This window comes from Callorhinchus milii, unplaced genomic scaffold (assembly GCF_018977255.1).
Source record: "Callorhinchus milii isolate IMCB2004 unplaced genomic scaffold, IMCB_Cmil_1.0 Scaffold11, whole genome shotgun sequence".
Taxonomy (NCBI): Eukaryota; Metazoa; Chordata; class Chondrichthyes; order Chimaeriformes; family Callorhinchidae; genus Callorhinchus; species Callorhinchus milii.
Genome location: NW_024704752.1, coordinates 9,844,626 through 9,867,451, shown reverse-complemented (window position 1 = coordinate 9,867,451; position 22,826 = coordinate 9,844,626). Strand labels below are relative to the sequence as shown.

General features: G+C 38.6%; 3 protein-coding genes across 3 annotated transcripts; all 3 read left to right on the top strand.

Moving 5' to 3' along the window:
- The first annotated feature begins 2,676 nt into the window (after positions 1 to 2,676).
- LOC121849876 (extracellular calcium-sensing receptor-like) lies at positions 2,677 to 6,419 on the top strand. The gene is given in 6 exon segments (XM_042339131.1): positions 2,677 to 2,967; positions 3,554 to 3,977; positions 3,980 to 4,371; positions 4,917 to 5,144; positions 5,276 to 5,399; positions 5,506 to 6,419. Coding segments are annotated over 6 exon segments (2,346 nt in total). The 5' UTR covers positions 2,677 to 2,703.
- Positions 6,420 to 9,330: 2,911 nt separating this feature from the next.
- Positions 9,331 to 15,033, top strand: LOC103176151 (extracellular calcium-sensing receptor-like). Its single transcript, XM_007889561.2, has 6 exons — positions 9,331 to 9,458; positions 10,294 to 10,585; positions 11,358 to 12,176; positions 13,103 to 13,330; positions 13,900 to 14,023; positions 14,120 to 15,033. The coding sequence occupies exons 1-6, from the start codon at positions 9,331 to 9,333 to the stop codon at positions 15,031 to 15,033; spliced, it is 2,505 nt and encodes an 834-aa protein (XP_007887752.2).
- A 3,407-nt stretch (positions 15,034 to 18,440) lies between these two features.
- LOC103176148 (extracellular calcium-sensing receptor-like) lies at positions 18,441 to 21,961 on the top strand. The gene is given in 5 exon segments (XM_042339128.1): positions 18,441 to 18,737; positions 19,104 to 19,922; positions 20,250 to 20,477; positions 20,825 to 20,948; positions 21,048 to 21,961. Coding segments are annotated over 5 exon segments (2,349 nt in total). The 5' UTR covers positions 18,441 to 18,473.
- Positions 21,962 to 22,826: the final 865 nt, after the last annotated feature.

Below are 22,826 nucleotides of genomic sequence, written 5' to 3'. Positions count from 1 at the left end.
AGACTGTTGAGGATTAATGTCATGAAATAGCCAAATTACTTGAACACTTTTAGGTAGCTAACATTGTTGGAGCATGATAATATATGTTTAATCATTTCTAGCTCTATAAAGAGGATATATTTGTTTGGATGAAAGCCTTTTTTTTAAACGTGTGAAGGTAGTGCAGTGCCCAACTATCTGATTTCGAAGATAATTTAGTGATCTCACTGTACAATATATTGAAAATTGTTACTAAGAATATGAGTCATACTTTCCATGTACATTCTAGGTAATATTTGCAAATTTACAATCAGATTTCTATGACACAAATAATATTTTGATAAGCTCGAAGACGGGTTTCCAGAATTGTGAAGTGCCCAAAATATTCAAATTTGTTTCGCACATTTCATTGTCAAATATTTCATTGTGGAGTCCTGTAGCTGTAGCTCAGTGGTTAGAGCACTCGCTTTGCAAGTGAGAGACCTGAGTTCAATTCCAGGCAGAGGGCGAAATCTTGGGCAAGTTTCCTTACTCCACACAGAGCCTAATAATAATCCCTCCAAAACCAAAAACAATAATAAATTGGTCATTTTCAATCTACGACTGTTTGTGGGACATTGCTGTGCACAATTGACTGCTGCGTTCGCCCACAAATATACAGTCAATTCACTTTACAGTGTGTTCTGTGAAGCGCTTTGGGACGTCCTCCTGACGTGAAAAGCGCTATATCAAATGCAAGGATTATTATTATTATTATTATTATTATTAAACGTTGTTATATAGTTTATCGTCTGGGAAGAAGAGCAGATGGTAAGCAAATCCATCTGGGCTGAATTGGTTTGTTAAAAACTTGGGCAAATCTGCAGTAATTGTAAGCAGATTTGCAAATTTATGTATAGTCTCAGGCCTACACACCAAAACCCTAATAGGTAGTCTGGTCAACGTTACGATTATAATATAATTCACTTATTTCACGTCTGTGGAGGCTTCAAGGTGGGAAGTCATCTGAAAGCAATGCAGGTATAAAGCCGGTCTGCTCCGGGTCATGTTTGTTAGTTACCATTTCAAAACATAGCCATGTCAGATTCAATTTCATCAAATTAAGTTACAGAAAATGAGCTAACAATATCTATGTGAGTATGATTTTATTATTTATATTTGTAAGCAATACAGAAAGATGTGCAATCTTGAGCCGACCGATGTCAGGTAAATTTCAGCTGAAAGAAATGCAAGGTGCTTCAGCTGAAGACGCAAAATACAGCAAAGAACTAATATTTAAATGGGAAGAAAATAATATATAAGTAAAATGAAAAGAACTTGGATGTCCTGGTTGACAATAAATTTAAGCCATTGTAACAATGCTCATTGGCAGTGAGCAGAGCATACCAGATGCTGGATTGTATTGAAAGGGCAATATTGAGGTGAAATAATAATAATCCTTGCATTTGATATAGCACTTTTCACATCTTCTAAGATGTCTCAAAGTGCTTCACATAATATAATGGAAAGTGAATTGACTGTATATTTTGTGGGCAAAACGCGGCAGCGAATTGTCAACAGCAGTGTCCCACAAGCAGTCGTAGACTGAAGTGACCAATTTATTATTGTTTTTTTTTCTTGAGGGATTATTATCAGACATGTGGAGTAAGGAAACTGGCCCAACGTTCTGCCCTGCCGGGAATCGAACCCAGGTCTCTCTCTTGCAGGGCAAGTGCTCTAACCATTTAGCTACAGGCCTCTACGATTTCTCCAGAAATAGTGGGGTAATCAAAGGTGTTCAAGGTTGGAATGCACTGCCTGAAAGGCTGGTAGATTCAATAACAACTTTCAAAATGGAATTAGATAGGTACTTGAAAAGGAGCAATTTACAGGGTTATGGAGAAAGAGCGGGGGAGTGGGACTGATTGGGTAACTTTTCCAAAGAAGCTGCACAGGCACAATGGGTTGAATGGGTGCCTTCTCTTCTGTAATATTTTATGATTCTGTGGTTCTTTGAATCCTGCTGATTTATAAACCGTGGATGGGACGGAGCTTGATTAAATTATGCAGTTTTGGATAATGTAGACCATGGTAAACTGTTTTATCTTCTACAGAACAGTAGAACCAGAGGACAGGGACTGTGATTGAAGAGGGATAAATTCAAAATAGTCTGTGGAATCACTATTGCAATGAGTGAGTAGTCAGTTTATGGAACAGGCTCCCTAGGCAGATGGGAGAAGCAGAAAATGTCAATTCTTTCAAAAGAAAATTGGATAGATTTAGTTTACAAAACAATATCGTGCGATACAGTACATAGTTTGGGACATGACATGTGCATACGACAGCCAATGATGCTGGAAGGCAAACTGGATGACCTCAGTCATCTATCGTCGAGCAATTCTTATGTCTTATGTTCATATCTTGCTCCAAATATTGATTTCATCCTTTAATCCTTCTTTACCATGATGGTAGTCACTTGGTATTGTTCTAAAAAATGATGGATATTCCTTCCTGTTACTCAGACATTCACATGTAGCAAAGTAATTCACCTACGGAAAGGGAATTCTATCTACAACAACAACAACAACAAGATTTCATTTATAGAGCGCCTTTCAAGTCGGGACCCTATTGGTCTATTGGTATATTCTTTTCCAAAGTAATAATACCTTTCACTGTTATAAAAAAAATCGACAGATTTAATATTGTCATTGCTACAGGTTTCGATTCAGATCGTTTCGTTTAGCAATGGCGATGCTCTTTGCTATAGAAGAAATAAACAAAGACCCGACACTGCTTCCCAACATTACTCTGGGCTACTGGATTTCCGACTCTTGTGGAACGCCATCTGTATCAATAAAAAAAACCTTCCATTTTTTAAACGGACTCGAAGAAACATCTTCAGATTTCACCTGCAAAAGAGCACCCGTGGTTTCTGCTATTGTTGGTGACTCCAGTTCCTCAATGTCCGCAGCAATAGCGACCTTAATCAGTCCTTTTAGGATTCCTCTGGTAAGTTCTTTCAAGGAATATGATGCCAGTTTGCTGGAACACAGTAAAAGAAAAGTGATATTCAACATACTTTATTGTTCACTTCCATTTAGTTGGATATAGTTAGAATCCATGCTTCTTTTATTAAATAATACTGTGGATACTTACATGCAATAAAAATCGATTAATTCATTCATGATATTGTTAATGATTATTGCTTCACGTGCTAAGCAATGTTTTATCAATTCATCAGCCGATTTTACACTTTCAGAACGACGAGGTGCAATATAATCAATGTTTTTAGAAGGTTATGCTTGAAGGCTTAGTTGAGGAAGGGCAGGAGGAGGCTGGCGAGACCAGTTGGGCCGAATGGTCTGTTCCTGTGCTTTACATTCTAATGTATTCTAATGTAAGTTTTGTACTGTACCAGAACAACATGTTCACTGCTAAATGGAAGCGATAAACAAAGTCATCAATGGAATATTCAATAATAGTTACTGAACTTTATGCATAACACCTTTGTCATAAAAAGTGAACGTTTTGTTTACAGGTAATTATAATTTGAGTTCAAGATTATTGGCTCTATTTCTCATTTTAATTTCCGTAGGTAAGTTACTTTGCTACATGTGAATGTCTGAGCAACAGGAGGGAATATCCATCATTTTTTAGAACAATACCAAGTGACTACTTTCAGGTCAGAGCCTTGGCTCAGCTGGTGAAACACTTTGGTTGGACGTGGATCGGGACCATTAGAAGTGACGATGACTATGGTAACTTCGGAATTAAAGCATTCACAGAAGCTGTGCAACAACTGGATGTTTGTATTGCATTTTCTGAATCTTTCCATATAACATATTCGAGGGAAGAGTTACTTAAAACTGTAAATATTATAAAGAAATCTACCACAAAAGTTGTTGTAGCATTTCTTGCTCATTCTCATATGACTGCTCTACTAAAAGAAATTGTGCGTCAAAATGTGACAGGTATTCAATGGATAGGAAGTGAGGCGTGGGTCACCACAACACATCTGTCCCAGAAGAACGTAGACGGTTCCTTTCCGGCACAATTGGAATTGCCATTCGCAAAGTACACGTTCCAGGGTTGAGAGAGTTTCTACTGCAAGTTCATCCTTCTGCATATCCAAGAAACCGCTTAATAAAAGAGTTTTGGGAAAGAACCTTCAACTGTACACTAAGAAACGGGGAGCACAAAGCAGACGGATTTAAGAAATGCACAGGACGAGAGAATTTACGGAATATAAATAATGCATATACAGATGTGTCTCAGTACAGAGTTACCTACAAGGTCTATACAGCAACCTACGCTATAGCTCATGCTCTTCAGGATATGCTGTCATGTGAAATTGGCAAAGGACCTTTTTCCAATAAAAGTTGTGCAAATATTTCAAACTTTCAACCATGGCAAGTAAGCAGTTCTTCATATGATTTGCCATGTAATTGTTAAATGTTTCAATAGAATTTAAGTGTCATCTGTATTAAGTGCTATATAAATTGAAAGCTATGCTCATGGATTCGTTCTTCTAAGGTTATACCAAATATATGATTAAAGCATATTTATTTGTGATTTTTTTTGCCAATTTAATATTTAACATTTTACTGTTGGTCCAATCCCGTATTATGGCCATCCTCATTGTTGTCTTTGAGAGTGAATGTTTTTGCAGTATTCAATTTGAAAGATATTGTCGCCCTCAAACCTAATCTTACTTTGCATCTTTAAAAGTTCGGGTACCATGAAGGAAACGCGTGATTGAATAGTAATAAGGATTGAACGGACACGGATTTTAGCTCAGCATCACTAAAGCTTCTGTTCCTCCTCAGTACATAATGAGTGTGGAACCTATACCTGTGTTCCTTGTATTGATTAGCGTTCCACCATTGTAGGTGTTTGACGTACTTTGCTGAAGTAAAAGGTTATTTCCTCTTCTCCAATAATCTTATTCTCCAATAAAGCTTCTGCATTACATGAAAACTGTAAATTTCAACACAAAGATTGGAGAAAATGTTCATTTTGATGCAAGCGGGGATCCAGTGCCAACATACGACATTATAAACTGGCAACCAAATGACCTCAGTGGAACTGATGTTGTTACTATCGGGCACTATGATGGATCTGCTCCTCCAGGAGAAGAATTTAAGATACGGGAGGCGGTAATTGTATGGAGTGGAGGGCACATTACGGTAAGCACTTTTCCTGCGCACTCATGAGTCTCAGGAGGAAAATAATTACATGGAACTGAAGAACCACATGCCTTCAGTGAAAGAGAAATTGTATAAAACTAAAATTAAATATCTGCATTTGTCTTAACTAGGTCCCACGGGCGGTTTGCTCGGACAGTTGTCTCCCTGGAACAAGGAAAGCAGCAAGAAGAGGACAACCAAAGTGTTGCTTTGATTGTATAGAATGTGCTGATGGTGAAATTAGTAACATCACTGGTAAGAACAAACGCAGCTATCAATTCTTTCTTATATTCTCAAACATTTATTGGACGTATTTCAATTCTAAATCACGCATCTATGAATATGCTGTGCGTCATTTCAGATTCAACCGTTTGCCTCAAATGTCCTTTGGAATACCGGTCCAATGATAAACAAAATCATTGCATACTGAAGGAAATTGAATTCCTCTCCTTCGAGGAGACATTAGGGATTGTTCTAGTGACACTGGCATTGCTTGGAGTCTGCATCACTTTAGGTGTCTTTGCAGCTTTCTATGTTCACAGAGACACTCCTATTGTTAAAGCTAATAACTTAGAGTTAAGTTTTCTGCTTCTTTTCGCATTAGCTTTGTGTTTTCTGTGCTCAATTACATTCATTGGAGAGCCTTCAGTCTGGTCCTGTAGGTTACGTCACACAGCTTTTGGTATTACGTTTGTTCTTTGTATTTCCTGTGTTTTGGGAAAAACAATCGTTGTGGTGATGGCATTTAATGCAACACTTCCCAGTAATAACATGATGAAGTGGTTTGGACCTACACAACAACGCCTGAGTGTTTTCATCCTTACTCTGATACAATGCTTAATATGTACTGTCTGGCTATGTTTGGCACCACCTTATCCTCTGAAAAATAGTGAATATTTTAGGGAGAGAATCGTGTTTGAATGCCATCTGGGATCTGCAGTCGCCTTTTACTGTGTACTTGGTTACATTGGACTGTTGTCTTGTGTATGCTTTGGAGTTGCTTTTCTCGCTCGCCGACTTCCAGACAACTTCAATGAAGCGAAGCACATCACTTTCAGCATGCTTATCTTCTGTGCTGTTTGGATCACTTTCATTCCAGCTTATGTAAGCTCTCCTGGAAAATATACTGTTGCTGTAGAAATATTTGCTATTTTGGCCTCAAGCTTTGGGTTAATTGTCTGTATTTTTGCACCAAAATGTTATATTATTCTGCTGAAAAAAGAAGAAAATACGAAGGAGCATATGATGGGTAAAGTGGCTTTCAAGAAACAGTGAACATGTTTTATGAATGGAAATAAAATTTTGTTCAAAATTGCAATGTTTGTTAGATGTTGGTTTTGTTAATTTTCCTCAAGTAATGTGAGATTCTGAATTTTCATGTAATAAAAGTATCAACATTTTTAGTCATTGCTTGTGTTGATTAAACCTCTGTTCCTCAATAACTAGCTTGATTAAAGTATTTAATTTACAAATACACCGTCATTGCACTTAACAGCAATTTCTATGAAGCATTTCGAGACATTTGGCATGATACATGGTACATCAAATGCAAGTATTATTTCAATATGAAATAATAATGATCCTTGATTTTGATATAGCGCCTTATCACATCTTCAGGACACTTCACAATGCTTCCCGGAGTATACTGTAAAATGTTTTTACTGTACGTTACTAGTGAAACGCTGCAGCCAATTGGGCACAGCAGAAGTACATTTCTCTAGCCAGGGTCCACACCTTTTATTGTACGTTAGGAGCAGTGATGACTTCCTTTACAGAACACTCTGAGTGTGTATATCTGCAAAGTCACAAATTTTCCTTTTTCAAGTCAAGTTGGCTAAAACTGCACAAAATAATGCAAATATGGACTTAGCGATCTTCCTTATAGGGTTAGAACAACATTTTTATGGATCTCCAAGAAAACATATTTCAAATATAATGACTATTTGATGAAATCTGTAGACTACAACTTAACATGGCTTGTGAACATTGAGATGATGATCAATAAGAACACTCAAATCCTTTTCCTTTGTCCACCTCTGACAGTTGACAGCATTCATTCTATCTTACGTCATTGAAATGGGTTTCTGTAAAATCCCTGAGTCCACAGCCCACTAAAATCTCTGGGTCCAAATCCCTGACTGTTTAGCACCTTGAGATGTCCTCCCAATGTGAAAGTTGCTTTACAATATACCTCACCATGCATTGCTCTGTATTGAATTTCCTCAAAAAACCTTCCCTGAACCCATCACTATTCTCCAACTATCACCCCATCTTCAACCTCCCTTTTCTCTCCAAAACCCTGAAACGAGTCATCATGTCCCATCTTTCCTCTTTCCTCTCCTGCCATTCCCTCTACAAACCTCTCCAATCATGTTTCCATGCTGCCCACAACACAGAAAATGTCTTGGTCAAAGTTACTAATGACATTCTGTCCATCTTTGACCAGGGCTCTCTCTGCCTCCTTGTCCTCCTTGACCTTTCTGCTGCCTTCAATACTATTGACCATTCTATCCTCCACCACCACCTCTCCTTTCAGCTCAACCTCCTGGAACTGCCCTTGCCTGGTTCAAATCCAACCTCTCCCACCATCCCTCCACTTTGTCTCCACTAACGGCTTCTCCTCCAGCCCTCACACCATCATGTGTGGCATCCCTCAGAGCTCTATCCTTGGTCCCCTCCTTTTCAACATCTACATGCTCTCCCTTGGTGACATCATCTGTAGGCTTACACTTGTATGCAAATGACACCCAACTCTACCTCTCCATCTCCACCCTTGACTTCAGAACCACTGCTGTCCTCACAGACTGCCTGAAGGACATCAAGTCCTTGATGAGAGCTAACTTTCTTCAGTTGAATGTCAACAAGACTCAGGCCCTCATGCTTGGCTCCCATCAGTGCCTCCATACCTCAGGCTCTGAAAGCATTATGTTTCATGGATGAATTCTACACGTCATGGAGCCAATATGGAACCTCAACGTCCAGTTCAGCCCTCAAGCCTGTCATCTCCCACATCGATGCCATGACCCACTTCGCTTTTCCCTACCTCCACAATATTGCCCGGTTCCACCACTGTCTCTCACCACCGGCCAAGACCCACATCCACACGTTCTTCACATCCAGGCTCGACAATGCAAGCTCCCTGCTTGTTGGCCTCCCCAACTTCTCCCTCCATAGGCTGAAGATCACCGAGAACTCTGCTGTCCATGTCCTCTCCTGCACCAGGCTCCGCAACCCTATATCCCCCATCCTTGCCCTGCTCCACTGTCTCCCCATCGCTCAGAGGATAAAGTTCCTGGTCCTCACCTTCAAGGCACTCTGTGGCCTTGCTCCTCCCTACCTGTCTCAAGTCCATCCCCTTTCACCGTGTCTTTGGTTACCCTCCTACAGGTATTCCTATCAGGATCTTCCGTATGGACTCAACCCCAAGCTTGTCTCACAGACCTGCCTCCAGCCTGACCCTGGCTAAATACAACACTCAGACCGCGACCTATCCTTGTCTGATCTCCCCTCACTGAACCCCATGTTCAGGCCTCCACTCACTTCACGTCCTACTCCTTGTCTATAATCCTCCCCAGTTACGGCTGACTCCCTCCCCACACGCCCCCCGACACTGCCTGTCCTGACCTCCATCTCGCCCCCGCGCGACACCTCCCTCCCGAGACCCGACTTCCCACCCTTCCCGAACTCCACCATTATTTGGGATTCCAGGTAAACCTTGATGAAATAGTTGTTCAGTATTCTGTATGGGGTACAGTAAAGCGTTTCCGACACATGGCGCACATCTGTTAAATTAAACCATAAGCCTTAATTAAATTAATCGTTCTCTCGGAAATTATTGAAAAGGGAATGATTCCACCTTATGCTCAGACGACTGTATAATTAAAATATGTTATTTTCTTATTTGGTTTGATTATCTGAACGAAGATTAAAGTGGTAACCTGCTTCCTTCTGAGAATTGTCTGTAATTTGTTCAGAGCCCCTGGAATAATACGCCTATTTAAAGCCAATGTACACAGCTGTGAGTGGAATATAACAGTATCTACAGTATATAAGGGCGATTGGCTGTAGTTCTGGACACTGATGGGCACATTTATAAACCATGTGTTTCCCTATGCTCTGTGTGCTATTGTTTGCTGTTCTTGTTCCTGTGTGGCTGACTGAAGAGACAACCTGTAAACGTTGGGGGATGTTTGATCCACTTAGTTTAACTAAAGACGGCGACATCGTTCTCGGAGGAGTTTTCAGTATTCATGTCGATGTTGAGGATCAGGATATGGATTTTAAATCCCAACCAAAAGCAGTAACATGTACAAAGTTAGTAAAACTGTCCATTTGTCTTAACCGAACGTTGCGGATGAATGTCGTGAAATAACCAAACTATTTGCACGCTTTTAAATAATTTGCAAATTGTAAGAGAGTATATATTTTTTGGAAGCTTTTCTTTTAAAGGCACGAAGGATAGAGCAGTACACAATTATTTGAGTTTGGATGCCATTGTAGTGATTCCCTCCACAATATATTCGAATTGATACGAGATGAAACTCAACTGATAGGAATACGAGTGCTGTAGTGATATCCATGTATCCTCCGGGTAAATTGACAATTAGGTTTATCTGACAATACATTGGTGAATTCTCTTTTTATTAGGAAGTAGAAATGATTCCATAAATTGTAAACGTGCCTGAAATATTCAGGATGGTTCGCATATTAGAGTGTCCCACGTTTTAATTTAGCTTCTCTTCCCAGTAGATCAGTGGACATTAAACAACATCCATATGGGCGGAATTAGTTTGTTAAGCAGGTACTAAAGCTGGACTAGACCAGGTATTTCTTCAAAATAATTAGAATAATTTGAATTGCTTTAAATTAGGTTAAGCTGTAACCTAAAAAAGAGTTAACAATATCTATGTGAGCTATGATTTTATTGTTTATATTTGTGATCAATAGACCAAGATGTTTCATTTTGCTGTGAATGCTACATCCATCATTTTATCCCTCTTTGCTATGTCTGCAGGAAAGAAAAATCTATCTATTGCTTTATTCTTTTGGGACGCCCACCCGACGTGAAAGGTGCTATATAAATGTAATGTTGTTGTTGTTGTTTTGCATAATACAAATACCAATGTCACTTTCACTGTCATTGCTAAAGGTTTCGATTCAGACTGTTTCGTTTAGCAATGGCGATGATCTTTGCAATAGAAGAAATAAACAAAGACCCGTCACTGCTTCCCAACATTACTTTGGGCTACTGGATTTCTGACTCTTGTGGAATGCCTTCCGTGTCAATAAAAACAACCATCGAATTTTTAAACAGACTCGAAGAAACATCTTCAGATTTCACCTGCAAAAGGGCACCCGTGGTTTCTGCTATTGTTGGTGACACAATTTCTTCACTTTCCGCAGCAATAGCGACCTTAATTGCTCCTTTTAGGATCCCGATGGTAAGCTATTTCATGGGAGAAGATATCAGTTTGCTGCAACACAGGAATAGAAAAGTGATATTCAACTTTATTTTACTTTATAATCCGCTTGCTTTTAGTTCCATACTGTTAGAATCCGCGATTATAAGAAAAATGCATAGTTATTTGCCACATAAATCGATAAAGTAATTCATAATTAATCTTTATTGCATCAGGTCTTTAATAATGTCTTATCAATTTATCAGCCGATTTTACACTTTCAGAATGACAATGTTTCATATATTTTAATGAAAAGTATATTGAATGGTCGGAGAGCGAAAATTAAGATGGATGGAGGCTCATGTGGAGTATAAACACAGGCATGAACAACTTGGTCTCATGACCTAGTTCTACGTTATAAAGTATATGTAATACGATATCATTTTACACCAAACGATGTTCCTAGGGATCATTCTATTTCAATAGGATTTCAAGAACGGTCCTAAAGTAACAATTTATTTAAATCAGTGTCTCATTGGAGAAAATCATTTTTTTTCTTCTTCTTCTTAAAACTGAGGGAAGAAGATGTTTGGAAAGTTGATCAATATTTGATGAATGTAGGTTATATACTCTATCATAGTTCATTACTAAATGGAAGCGATCAAGCAGTTATTAATTTGATAATCAACAACGGTTACTGAGCTTTAATAAATGCTGACAGCACTGATATATTGAAAAGTGAATATTCTATTTACAGGTAATTATAATTTGAGATCCAGATTATTTGCTCTCTTTCTCATCCTAATTTCCGTAGGTAAGTTACTTTGCTACATGTGAATGTCTGAGCAACAGGAAGGCATATCCATCATTTTTTAGGACAATACCAAGTGACTACTTTCAGGTCAGAGCCTTGGCTCAGCTGGTGAAACACTTTGGTTGGAAGTGGATCGGGACCATTAGAAATGATGATGACTATGGTAACATTGGAATGCAAGCGTTCACAGAAGCTGTACAACAACTAGATGTTTGCATTGCCTTCTCTGAGTCTTTCCATTTAACATACTCACAGCAAGAATTGCATAATACTGTAGATATTATTAAGAAATCTACCACAAAGGTTGTTATAGCCTTTCTCGGTCACTCTCAGATGACTGCTCTACTGAAAGAAATTGTGCGACAAAACGTGACAGGTATTCAATGGATAGGAAGTGAGGCGTGGGTCACCACAACACATCTGTCCCCAGAAGAAAGTAGACAGTTCCTTTCCGGCACGATTGGAATTGCAATTCGCAAAGTACACCTTCCAGGATTGAGAGAGTTTCTACTGCGAGTTCATCCTTCTGCATATCCAGGAAGCCGCTTAATAAAAGAGTTTTGGGAAATGACCTTCAACTGTACATTAAGAAACGAGGAGCATAAAGCAGACGGAATTAAGGAATGCACAGGACGAGAGAATTTACAGACGGTACATAATACATATACAGATGTGTCTCAGTACAGAATTTCCTACAAGGTTTATACAGCAACCTACGCTTTAGCCCATGCTCTTCAGGATATGCTGTCATGTGAAAGTGGCAAAGGACCTTTTTCCAACAAGAGTTGTGCAAATCTTTCAAATTTTCAACCATGGCAAGTAAGAAGAAATTCATATAATTCTTCATGTAAAAGTGAAACATTTCAAAAGTGTTTAGCTTTCATTTGTATTAGGTGCAATATGAATAGAAAGTTACAGTCATGGATCTGTGGTTCAAGTGTTATACCAAATATATTATTTAAACATAATTGTTTGTGATTTTTGTGTTTTTCTGTGGAGAATTCTATGGAGAATTCTCCAATTCTGTGGAGTCCTGTAGCTCAGTGGCTAGACCATTCGCCTTGCAAGTGAGAGACCTGGGTTCGATTCCCGGCAGGACGAAACCTTGGGCAACTTTCCTTACTCCACATGCTTGATAATAACCCCTGAAGAAAAAAAATAATAATTTGTTCACTTCAATCCACGACTGTTCGTGGGCCACTGCTGTGCGCAATTGGCTGCCGTGTTTCGCCCACAAATATACAGTCAATTCACTTTACAATATATTCTGTGAAGCGCTTTGAGACGTCTAGAAGACGTGAAAAGCACTATATCAAATGCAAGGATTATTATTATTACTGTTTCCTATTTTGCTGTTGTTCGGATCTCCATATTTTTGGCCGTCGCAAATTTTTTTTAAAAAGTGGCCTTAGAGAGTGAATGTTTTCACATTATTTAAATTGATGGACATTACCACCCACCTCAAACCTATTCTTGCTCTGGGTCTTCAAAAGTTCTCGTTACATGAAGGAAAATGGTGATTGAATATTAATAAAGATTAAGGATACTGATATTTAATAAGGGCACTGATTTTTCCTTTCATTAGCTCAGTGACACTAAAGCTTCTATTGCTGCTCGGTATTGACCGAGATTGGAACCTACAAACTGTGTGCCTTGTATTGCTTTGGGTTGCACCCTTGAAAGTGTTTAAATGTTTCGCAGAAATAAAAGATTATTTCCTCTTCACTTGTTATTTTCCAATAAAGATTTTTCATTACATGAAAATGGTAAATTTCATCACAAAGATTGGTGAATATGTTCATTTCGATGAAAATGGGGATCCAGTGGCAATGTACGATATTATAAACTGGCAACCGAATGACCTCGACGGTACTGATGTTGCTACTATTGGGCACTATGATGGATCTGCTCCTCCGGGGGAAGAATTTAAGATAAAGGAAGAGGCAATTGTATGGAGTGGAGGTCGGATTACAGTAAGGGCTTCTATTACATCCTCGTGTCTCAGATACAACTCAACCTGAATCTCGGGATAAATTAATTACAACAACAACTTGTATTTATGTAACATCTGTCACACAGGGTAGTGTCCCAGAGGTGTGGAGCATGATGCCAAGCCGGGGGAAGAGGAGAAGTGACCGTAGGCACGGTTGAGAAAGATTTTCAGGCTCAACTTGAAGATGGGGAAGGACGGGTCAAGGCGGAGTGTTCCAGAGTTTCAGGGCATGTGGTTGAAAGTGCGGCCACTGATGGTGGAAAGGAGGGCACGAGGGGCAAGCAGGAGGCTGGGAACAATCGAGTGGAGGCAGAAAGTAGTGAGTTGGGGAGTAACCCGGGCGGATTGTGCCAGGGCATGAAGGGATTTGAAGACAAGTGTGAGGATCGTGAAATCCATCCGTTCAGTGATAGGGAACCAGTGGAGACCGGCTAGAACTGGTGTGATGGGGGTATGGCCTTTTTACCTGTAACTGAAGAATCACGTGCTTTCAGCAAAAGAGCAATTGTAGAATAGTGACATCTAATATCAGTATTTCTCTATAATTAGGTCCCACGGGCTGTTTGCTCGGACAGTTGTCTCCCAGGAACCAGGAAAGCAACAAGAAGAGGACAACCAAAGTGTTGCTTTGATTGTATAGAATGTGCTGATGGTGAAATTAGTAACATCACTGGTAAGAACAAACACAGCTATTAATTCTTTCCTATATTCTCCAACATTTATTGAATGGATTTCCATTCTGGTTCTTTCAATCACAATTTTTTTTCAGATTCAACCGTTTGCCTCAAATGTCCTTTGGAATACCGGTCCAATGATAAACGAGATCATTGCATACTGAAGGAAATTGAATTCCTCTCCTTCGAGGAGACATTGGGGATTGTTCCAGTGATAATTGCATTGCTTGGAGTTTGCATCACTATAAGTGTATTTGAAACTTTTTATGTTCACAGAAACACTCCTATTGTTAAAGCTAATAACTTAGAGTTAAGTTTTCTGCTTCTTTTCGCATTAGCTTTGTGTTTTCTGTGCTCAATTGCATTCATTGGAGAGCCTTCAGTCTGGTCCTGTAGGTTACGTCACACAGCCTTTGGTATCACTTTTGTTCTTTGTATTTCCTGTGTTTTGGGAAAAACGATCGTTGTGGTGATGGCGTTTAATGCAACACTTCCCAGTAATAACATGATGAAGTGGTTTGGACCTACACAACAACGCCTGAGTGTTCTCATCCTTACCCTGATACAATGCTTAATATGTACTGTCTGGCTATGTTTGGCACCACCTTATCCACTGAAAAATAGTGAATATTTTAAGGAGAGAATCGTGTTTGAATGCCATCTGGGATCTGCTGTAGCCTTTTACTGTGTACTTGGTTACATTGGACTGTTGTCTGGTGTATGCTTTGTAGTTGCTTTTCTCGCTCGCCGACTTCCAGACAACTTCAATGAAGCGAAGCACATCACTTTCAGCATGCTTATCTTCTGTGCTGTTTGGATCACTTTCATTCCAGCTTATGTAAGCTCTCCTGGAAAATATACTGTGGCTGTAGAAATATTTGCAATTTTGGCATCAAGCTTTGGGCTACTTGTCTGTATTTTTGCTCCTAAATGTTACATTATCCTACTGAAAAAAGAAGAAAATACAAAGAAGCACATGACGGGTAAAATGGTTTCCAAGAAACAGTGAACATGCTTTCTGAATGAAAATAACATTTTGTTCAAAAAAGGTACAAGTTAGTTAGATGTTGCTTTTTTTAATTACTCTCAAGTGTCATAGGAATCTGATATATTGTGTAATAATTGTGTCCAAATAGTGAATAATTTATTGTCTTCGATGTAAGTTTGTTTACTTGGACAATAAAATGTTAATATTTTCTCAGTGCATTTTGCTTCAACTTCAGTTGTTCTGCAATAGATATCTTGATTAAAATATTTCATTTACAAATGCGTTGTCTTTGCACTTAACAGCAATCTCTGTGAAGCCCTTCAAGACATTTGCCATGATAAATGCTTTATCAAATACAAGTTTTATTTAATTTGAAATAATAATTAGAATAATCCTTCGAGATGTCTCACAGTGCTTTGAAGAACATACTGTGAAATGTTTTTACTGTATATGTTACTTGTGAAATGCTGCAGCCAATTGCGCACAGCAGAAATCAGTTTCTCTAACCAGTGTCCACACCTTGTATTGTAACTATTGTAAGTTAGAGGCAGTGATGACTTCCATCACAGAACACTCTGAGTGTGCATATCTTCAAAGTCACACATTTTTCTTTTACCTTTTCAATACAAGTTGGCTAATCCACTACAAGGTAATGCGAATGTCATCTGAGCAATCTTTAATAATAATAATAATAATCCTTGCATTTGATGTAGCGCTTTTCACGTCGGGAGGACGTCCCAAAGCGCTTCACAGAATACACTGTAAAGTGAATTGACTGTATATTTGTGGGCGAACGCGGCAGCCAATTGCGCACAGCAATGTCCCACAAACAGTCGTGGATTGAAAATGACCAATTTATTATTGTTTTTGGTTTTGGAGGGATTATTATTAGGCTCTGTGTGGAGTAAGGAAACTTGCCCAAGGTTTCGCCCTCTGCCTGGAATTGAACTCACTCAGGTCTCTCGCTTGCAAAGCGAGTGCTCTAACCACTGAGCTACAGGACTCCACTTTCTCATAAGATTAACAGTTTTTTGATCTACAAGAAAATATATTTTAAATATAATGACAATTGCTTCACCTATTCAACTTGGTCTTCTAGATGTGTATTGCTTTGTATATTATCCTCTGTATCCGAGGCACCATATCCCTTCCAATTAACAAATGGAGTCCTGTAGCTCAGTGGTTAGAGCACTCGCCTTGCAAGCGAGACACCTGGGTTCAATGCCAGGCAGGGCGAAACCTTGGATAAATTTCCTTACTCCACACATATAATCCCACCAAAACAAAACAATAATAAATTGGTAATTTTCAATCCATGACTGTTTGTGGGACACTGCCGTGCGCAATTGGCTGCCGCATTTCACCCACAAATATACGGTCAATTCAATTTGCAGCATATTCTGTGAAGTGCTTTGGGACATCTGCAGTCTACCTGGTAAAAGTTAATGTCAGTGAGAAATATATGTAATTTGACTTTATATATATATATGATAGTAAATAATATACACCTTTACATTCTGATCATTCAATAAAGTCAAAATGAAATACACCCCTCTATGTTATTACTTTACTACATCCATTATGCATTTTCTCCTTGGGTTCAATTTCCAATACATGACCCCGGGATCACCCCACAGACTGACAGATAGCCTGACCCTGGCTAAATGTACCACTTTTTCCCTTTCCAGTCCTCTGATCGAGCATTACTGAACCCCACTCTCAGGACTCGGCTCACTTCACTTCCTATTCCTTGGCTTGAACACCCCACCCGGCTCAGCCCCGACCTGACCATCAACTCCTCAGTCCACCAGGGCCTCGACAATTATTGGGAGTAAAGGTAAAACTTGCTGTAAAAACTTGGTGCACAGTAAAATGTATAGGACACACAACACACATCTGTTAATTTCAACCATGAATCTTAATGAAATTAATCGTTGCTGTGGAAAGTTATTAAAGAAGGAATAAGATTGTAGGGTCCAGATGACTTTATAATTAATTAATTTTTAAATTGGTTTGATGATCTGGAGGAAGATTACAGTGGTAATGTGTTTCCTTCTGAGAATTCTCCCTAATTTGCTCAGAGCACATTGATTCAGAGCAAATGTACACAGATGTCAGTGCAGTGGAACAGTATCTACAGTATATAACAGCGATTGGCTGTACTTCTGCACACTGATGGGCACATTTAAAACCATGTGTTTCCCTATGCTCTGTGTGCTATTGATTTCTGTTCCTGTTCCTGTGTGGCTGACTGAAGAGACAACCTGTAAACGTTGGGGGATGTTTGATCTGTTCAGTTTGTCTGAAGACGGCGACATCGTTCTCGGTGGAGTTTTCAGTATTCATGTCGATGTTGAGGACCAGAAGATTAATTTTAAAACCCATCCAAAAGCAGTGAGATGTACAAAGTTAGTGAAACTGCCCATTTGTCTTATCCGATATCAAAAATAGACCAATCATTTCGGGTGAATGTCGTGTATTAACCGAAATAGTTGCACGCTTTTAGATATCAAATATTGTTGAAGCGTAATATTATATGTTTAATCAACTTCCAATCTCTGTAAATAATGTCTATTTGTTTGGATGAAAGTTTCATGTTTAAAAGCACGAACGCGAGTGCAGTGCACAATTACCTGATTCGGTGATGTTTTAGTGATCTCTACAGTATATTCCAATTAATCCCAAATGAAACAAAACTGAAAGGAATGTGAGTAGTAGTATTCAGGTGTCCTCCAGGTAAATTTACAATAAGATTTATAAAACATAGAATATTGGTGCATTTTCTTTTATTTAATCAGACAGCAGATGTGATTCCATAATTCTAAACTGCTCACGACCCCGAATATTACAGTTCATTCGTGTGTTTCAGTGTCATCATTTTTATTCAGTTTCTCTTCAGGGAAGATCAGCGGAAGGTAAAAAAAAATCCATATGGGGGAACTGGTCTGTTAAAAACCCAAACAAGTCCGCAGTAATTGTCGGCAGATTTGGAGATTTACATATATTTCTGTCCTACACACCAAAATCCTATTAGGGAATCAATGACAAAATAATTTATACTTATGGAGGCCTTTCGAGGTGCGAGGACATCCCAAAGCAAACCAGGTATAAAGCTGGACTGCTCCAGGTTAGTTGCCATGTAAAGTGCCAAATTGCATTTCTCCAAATTGGGTCACACTGTTCCCCATGAATACAAATTAAGAATATCTATGCGAGCTATGGTTGTATCATTTATGCAGTGTTTGTAAGCAATATACCAAGATGTGTCATCTTGCTCCAAATGTTGGTTCCATTAATTGCTTCTTTGCTGTGTCAAAACTGCAGGAAGGGGAATTGTTTCTATTATTTTACTTATTTCTCCAAAATGGTAATACCAATATCACGTACACTGTTGTGAATGTTTGACAGATATTTAATAATTTCCTTGTTACAGGTTTCGATTTAGACTGTTTCGTTTTGCGATGGCGATGATCTTTGCTATTGAAGAAATAAACAAAGACCCGTCACTGCTTCCCAACATTACTCTGGGCTACTGGATTTCTGACTCTTGTGGAATGCCTTCCGTGTCAATGAAAACAACCTTCGATTTTTTGAACAGACTCGAAGAAACATCTTCAGATTTCACCTGCAAAAGAGCACCTGTGGTTTCTGCTATTGTTGGTGACTCCAGTTCCTCAAAGTCTTCAGCAATAGCGACCTTAATCGCTCCTTTTAGGATCCCTATGGTACGCTGTTTTATGAAGTCATATGTCAGCTTGTTTGGGTACAATAATAGGAAAGATTGGATCTCAGTTACATCAAATATTTACATGAACAAATTAAACTCTTTCATTTAAAACTCATTGGAAGGCTGTTTAATATGCAGTAATATCCATATTTTCTCATATCTTTATGAGCCAGGCTCCGCAAATGTTAAGCGCTCCGAAACGCTACCCTGCGTTCAGGGCGCTTTATAAGTGCAAATTGTTGTTGTTATTGTTGAATTGTAAAATACGTAATCTGTGCAATATTTTTGTTCCGCAATCGAATGTATACTTCCTAAATGAACGTGAGTTCAAGCTACTTTATTTTCCCCATTTTGTTATCCTCAGGTAAGCTACGTTTCTACTTGTGAATGTCTGAGCAACAGGAGGGAATATCCATCATTTTTTAGAACAATACCAAGTGACTACTTTCAGGTCAGAGCCTTGGCTCAGTTGGTGAAACACTTTGGTTGGACGTGGATCGGGACCATTAGAAGTGACGATGACTATGGTAACTTTGGAATGCAAGCGTTCACAGAAGCTGTACAACAACTAGATATTTGTATTGCCTTCTCTGAGGCTTTCCATATAACATACTCAAGGGAAGAATTACTTAAAATTATAGACGTCATCAAGAAATCTACCACAAATATTGTTGTAGCATTTCTTGCGCAACCAGATATGACTATTGTACTGAAGGAAATTGTGCGACAAAATGTGACAGGTATTCAATGGGTGGGCAGTGAGGCGTGGGTCACGACGGCACTTCTACCCCCAGAAGAAAGCAGACGATTCCTTTCTGGCACAATTGGAATTGCGATTCGCAAAGTACATGTTCCGGGTTTGAGAGAGTTTCTACTGCGAGTTCATCCTTCGGCTTTTCCTGGAAATGTCTTATTGAAAGAGTTTTGGGAAATGACCTTCAACTGTACACTAAGAAAAGGGGAGCAGCACACAATCGGAATTAAGCAATGCACAGGACGAGAGAACTTAAGGACTGCAAATAATACATATACTGATGTGTCTCAGTACAGAGTTACCTACAATGTCTATACAGCGACCTACGCTATAGCTCATGCTCTTCATGATATGCTGTCATGTGAAAGTGGCAAAGGTCCATTTTCCAATAAAAGTTGTGCAAATATTTCAAATTTTCAACCATGGCAAGTAAGAAGTAATTCTTAAAATATATCATGTAAAAAACAATTGAAATAAGTAAGTAAGTTAAGCGAGACCCTGTCCAGTGTGAGTGGCTCTATATAATGCAGATTGTTGTTATTTTTTGTACGTCTCGTGAGTGTTGGCGGTAGATATGTAGAAAGCTATTCCAAGTAAATATATATAAGTATATATACCATTTTTACCCTTTCTTCTCTCCCTGAAAGAGTTGACTTGCTGGGCTTTTGCTCCATCCCACCTGCCCCGGAAAAGCTATACCAATAATTTGTTGAGATAAAATAATGTTTCTATCTCTTTTGTCGTTTTCCCACACAGCTGTTGCATTACATGACGAAAGTCAATTTTAAAACAGAAAATGGTGAAAACATTTATTTTGATGAAAATGGAGATCCAGTGGCCACGTACGATATTGTAAACTGGCAATCAAATGCCTTCCATGGCACCGATATTGTGACTGTTGGTCAATACGATGGATCTGCTCCTGCAGGACAAGAATTTACAATAAACTAGTCAGCAATTGTATGGAATAGTGGTCGAATTACGGTAAGACTTTTACTGGGTGATATTTCAACTTTGGTGAACAGACAAAATGAAAACCCGAAACAAAAGGCAAAATATTGCAAATGCTGGAAATCTGAAATAAAAACAGAAGTGGCTGTGAACACTCAGCAGGTTAGGCAGCATCTATGGAGTGAGTTAATGTTTCATTGACCTGTATCACGAGACACCACGTAATATGAATGTCTGCGGGAATATTGCAGCATTTTAACAGGAAAACAGATAAACTTAGAAAGTAAAACAACTTTTGTAGAGTTAATTTTTTATCAAGCAAAACGGGTAACTGAACATTAGAAAGTGGTGAAATTCAGTTTTAATTTCCCTCTAACCAGGTCCCACGGGGAGTTTGCTCTGACAGTTGTCTCCCTGGAACAAGGAAAGCAGCAAAAAGTGGACAACCAAAGTGTTGCTTTGATTGTATAGATTGTGCTGATGGTGAAATTAGTAACATCACTGGTAAGAACAAACACAGCTATTAATTCTTTCTTATATACTCAAACATTTTTGAACTGATTTCCATTCAGGTTATTTCGATCACAATCTACTTTCTTTCAGATTCAACCGTTTGCCTCAAATGTCCTTTGGAATACCGGTCCAATGATAAACGGGATCATTGCATACTGAAGGAAATTGAATTCCTCTCCTTCGAGGAGACATTGGGGATTGCTCTAGTGACACTGGCATTGCTTGGAGTTTTCATCACTATAAGTGTATTTGCAGCTTTCTATATTCACAGAGACACTCCTATTGTTAAAGCTAACAACTCAGAGTTAAGTTTTCTGCTTCTTTTCGCATTAGCTTTGTGTTTTCTGTGCTCAATTATATTCATTGGAGAGCCTTCAGTCTGGTCCTGTAGGTTACGTCACACAGCCTTTGGTATCACTTTTGTTCTTTGTATTTCCTGTGTTTTGGGAAAAACAATCGTTGTGGTGATGGCATTTAATGCAACACTTCCCAGTAATAACATGATGAAGTGGTTTGGACCTACACAACAACGCCTGAGTGTTCTCATCCTTACCCTGATACAATGCTTAATATGTACTGTCTGGCTATGTTTGGCACCACCATTTCCTCTGAAAAATAGTGACTATTTTAGGGAGAGAATCGTGTTTGAATGCCATCTGGGATCTGCAGTCGCCTTTTACTGTGTACTTGGTTACATTGGACTGTTGTCTTGTGTATGCTTTGTAGTTGCTTTTCTCGCTCGCCGACTTCCAGACAACTTCAATGAAGCGAAGCACATCACTTTCAGCATGCTTATCTTCTGTGCTGTTTGGATCACTTTCATTCCAGCTTATGTAAGCTCTCCTGGAAAATATACTGTGGCTGTAGAAATATTTGCAATTTTGGCATCGAGCTTTGGACTACTTGTCTGTATTTTTGCTCCTAAGTGTTACATTATCCTACTGAAAAAAGAGGAAAATACAAAGAAGCACATGATAGGTAAAATGGCTTCCAAGAAACTGTGAATATGTTTTCTAAATTAAAATGTAACTTTATTGATGAGTTGTGTTTTAGTTAGATATTGTTATTCAATTTCCCTGGGATATCGTGGCATTCTGATTTCTTTTGGAATAATAAAAAATGTTGTGTGTTACTTAATGTACTAATTGTTGATGGACAATAAAATGTTAATATTTTTTCAGTGTACTCTGCTTCATATTTCAGTAAAACATCCCTCCTGTTCCTCAATGAATGCCTTGTTAAAGTATTTGATTTACAAATGCAGCGTTTCTGCACTTAACAGCAAGTGCTTTGAAGCACTTACAGACATTTTGTTGTACATTATTGGGGAACCATTCTAAATTATGAGTAGCAATGACTTCCCTTACAAAAAACTCTGAATAAGTATATCATCAAAAGCTCAATTTCTTGCTGTTGTTAGGTTGCCTAAAACTGGACAGAATAATGCAGATGTGGTCTCATCAATGTTTCTTATAAGGTTAGAACAACACTTTTTGTCTTACAGGGAAATATATTTCAAATTTAAAGACTAGTTGATGAGAGCTGTTGATCGCAGCTTCACATGGATTTTAAATATACAGATACTGAACAATAAGAACATCTCAATCCCTTTCTTTGTCCACCGTCTAATATTATTTCTGTGATTTATTCTTCTTATCGTTTCCTTTACTCAGATCAAGATAAACGTTATCATTTTACAAAATATACTTTTTCGAATTGGAGAAAAATATATATTTCTGCCATTGGTAACAAAATTGTAAATCAAGTTTGATAAAATACTTTTTAAAAGTACTAAGAAGCACCTTCAGTATTCAGTACATAGAAACAGTCTGATCTGTCCCTTTACTTTGGGGTTCCAAATTTCAACTC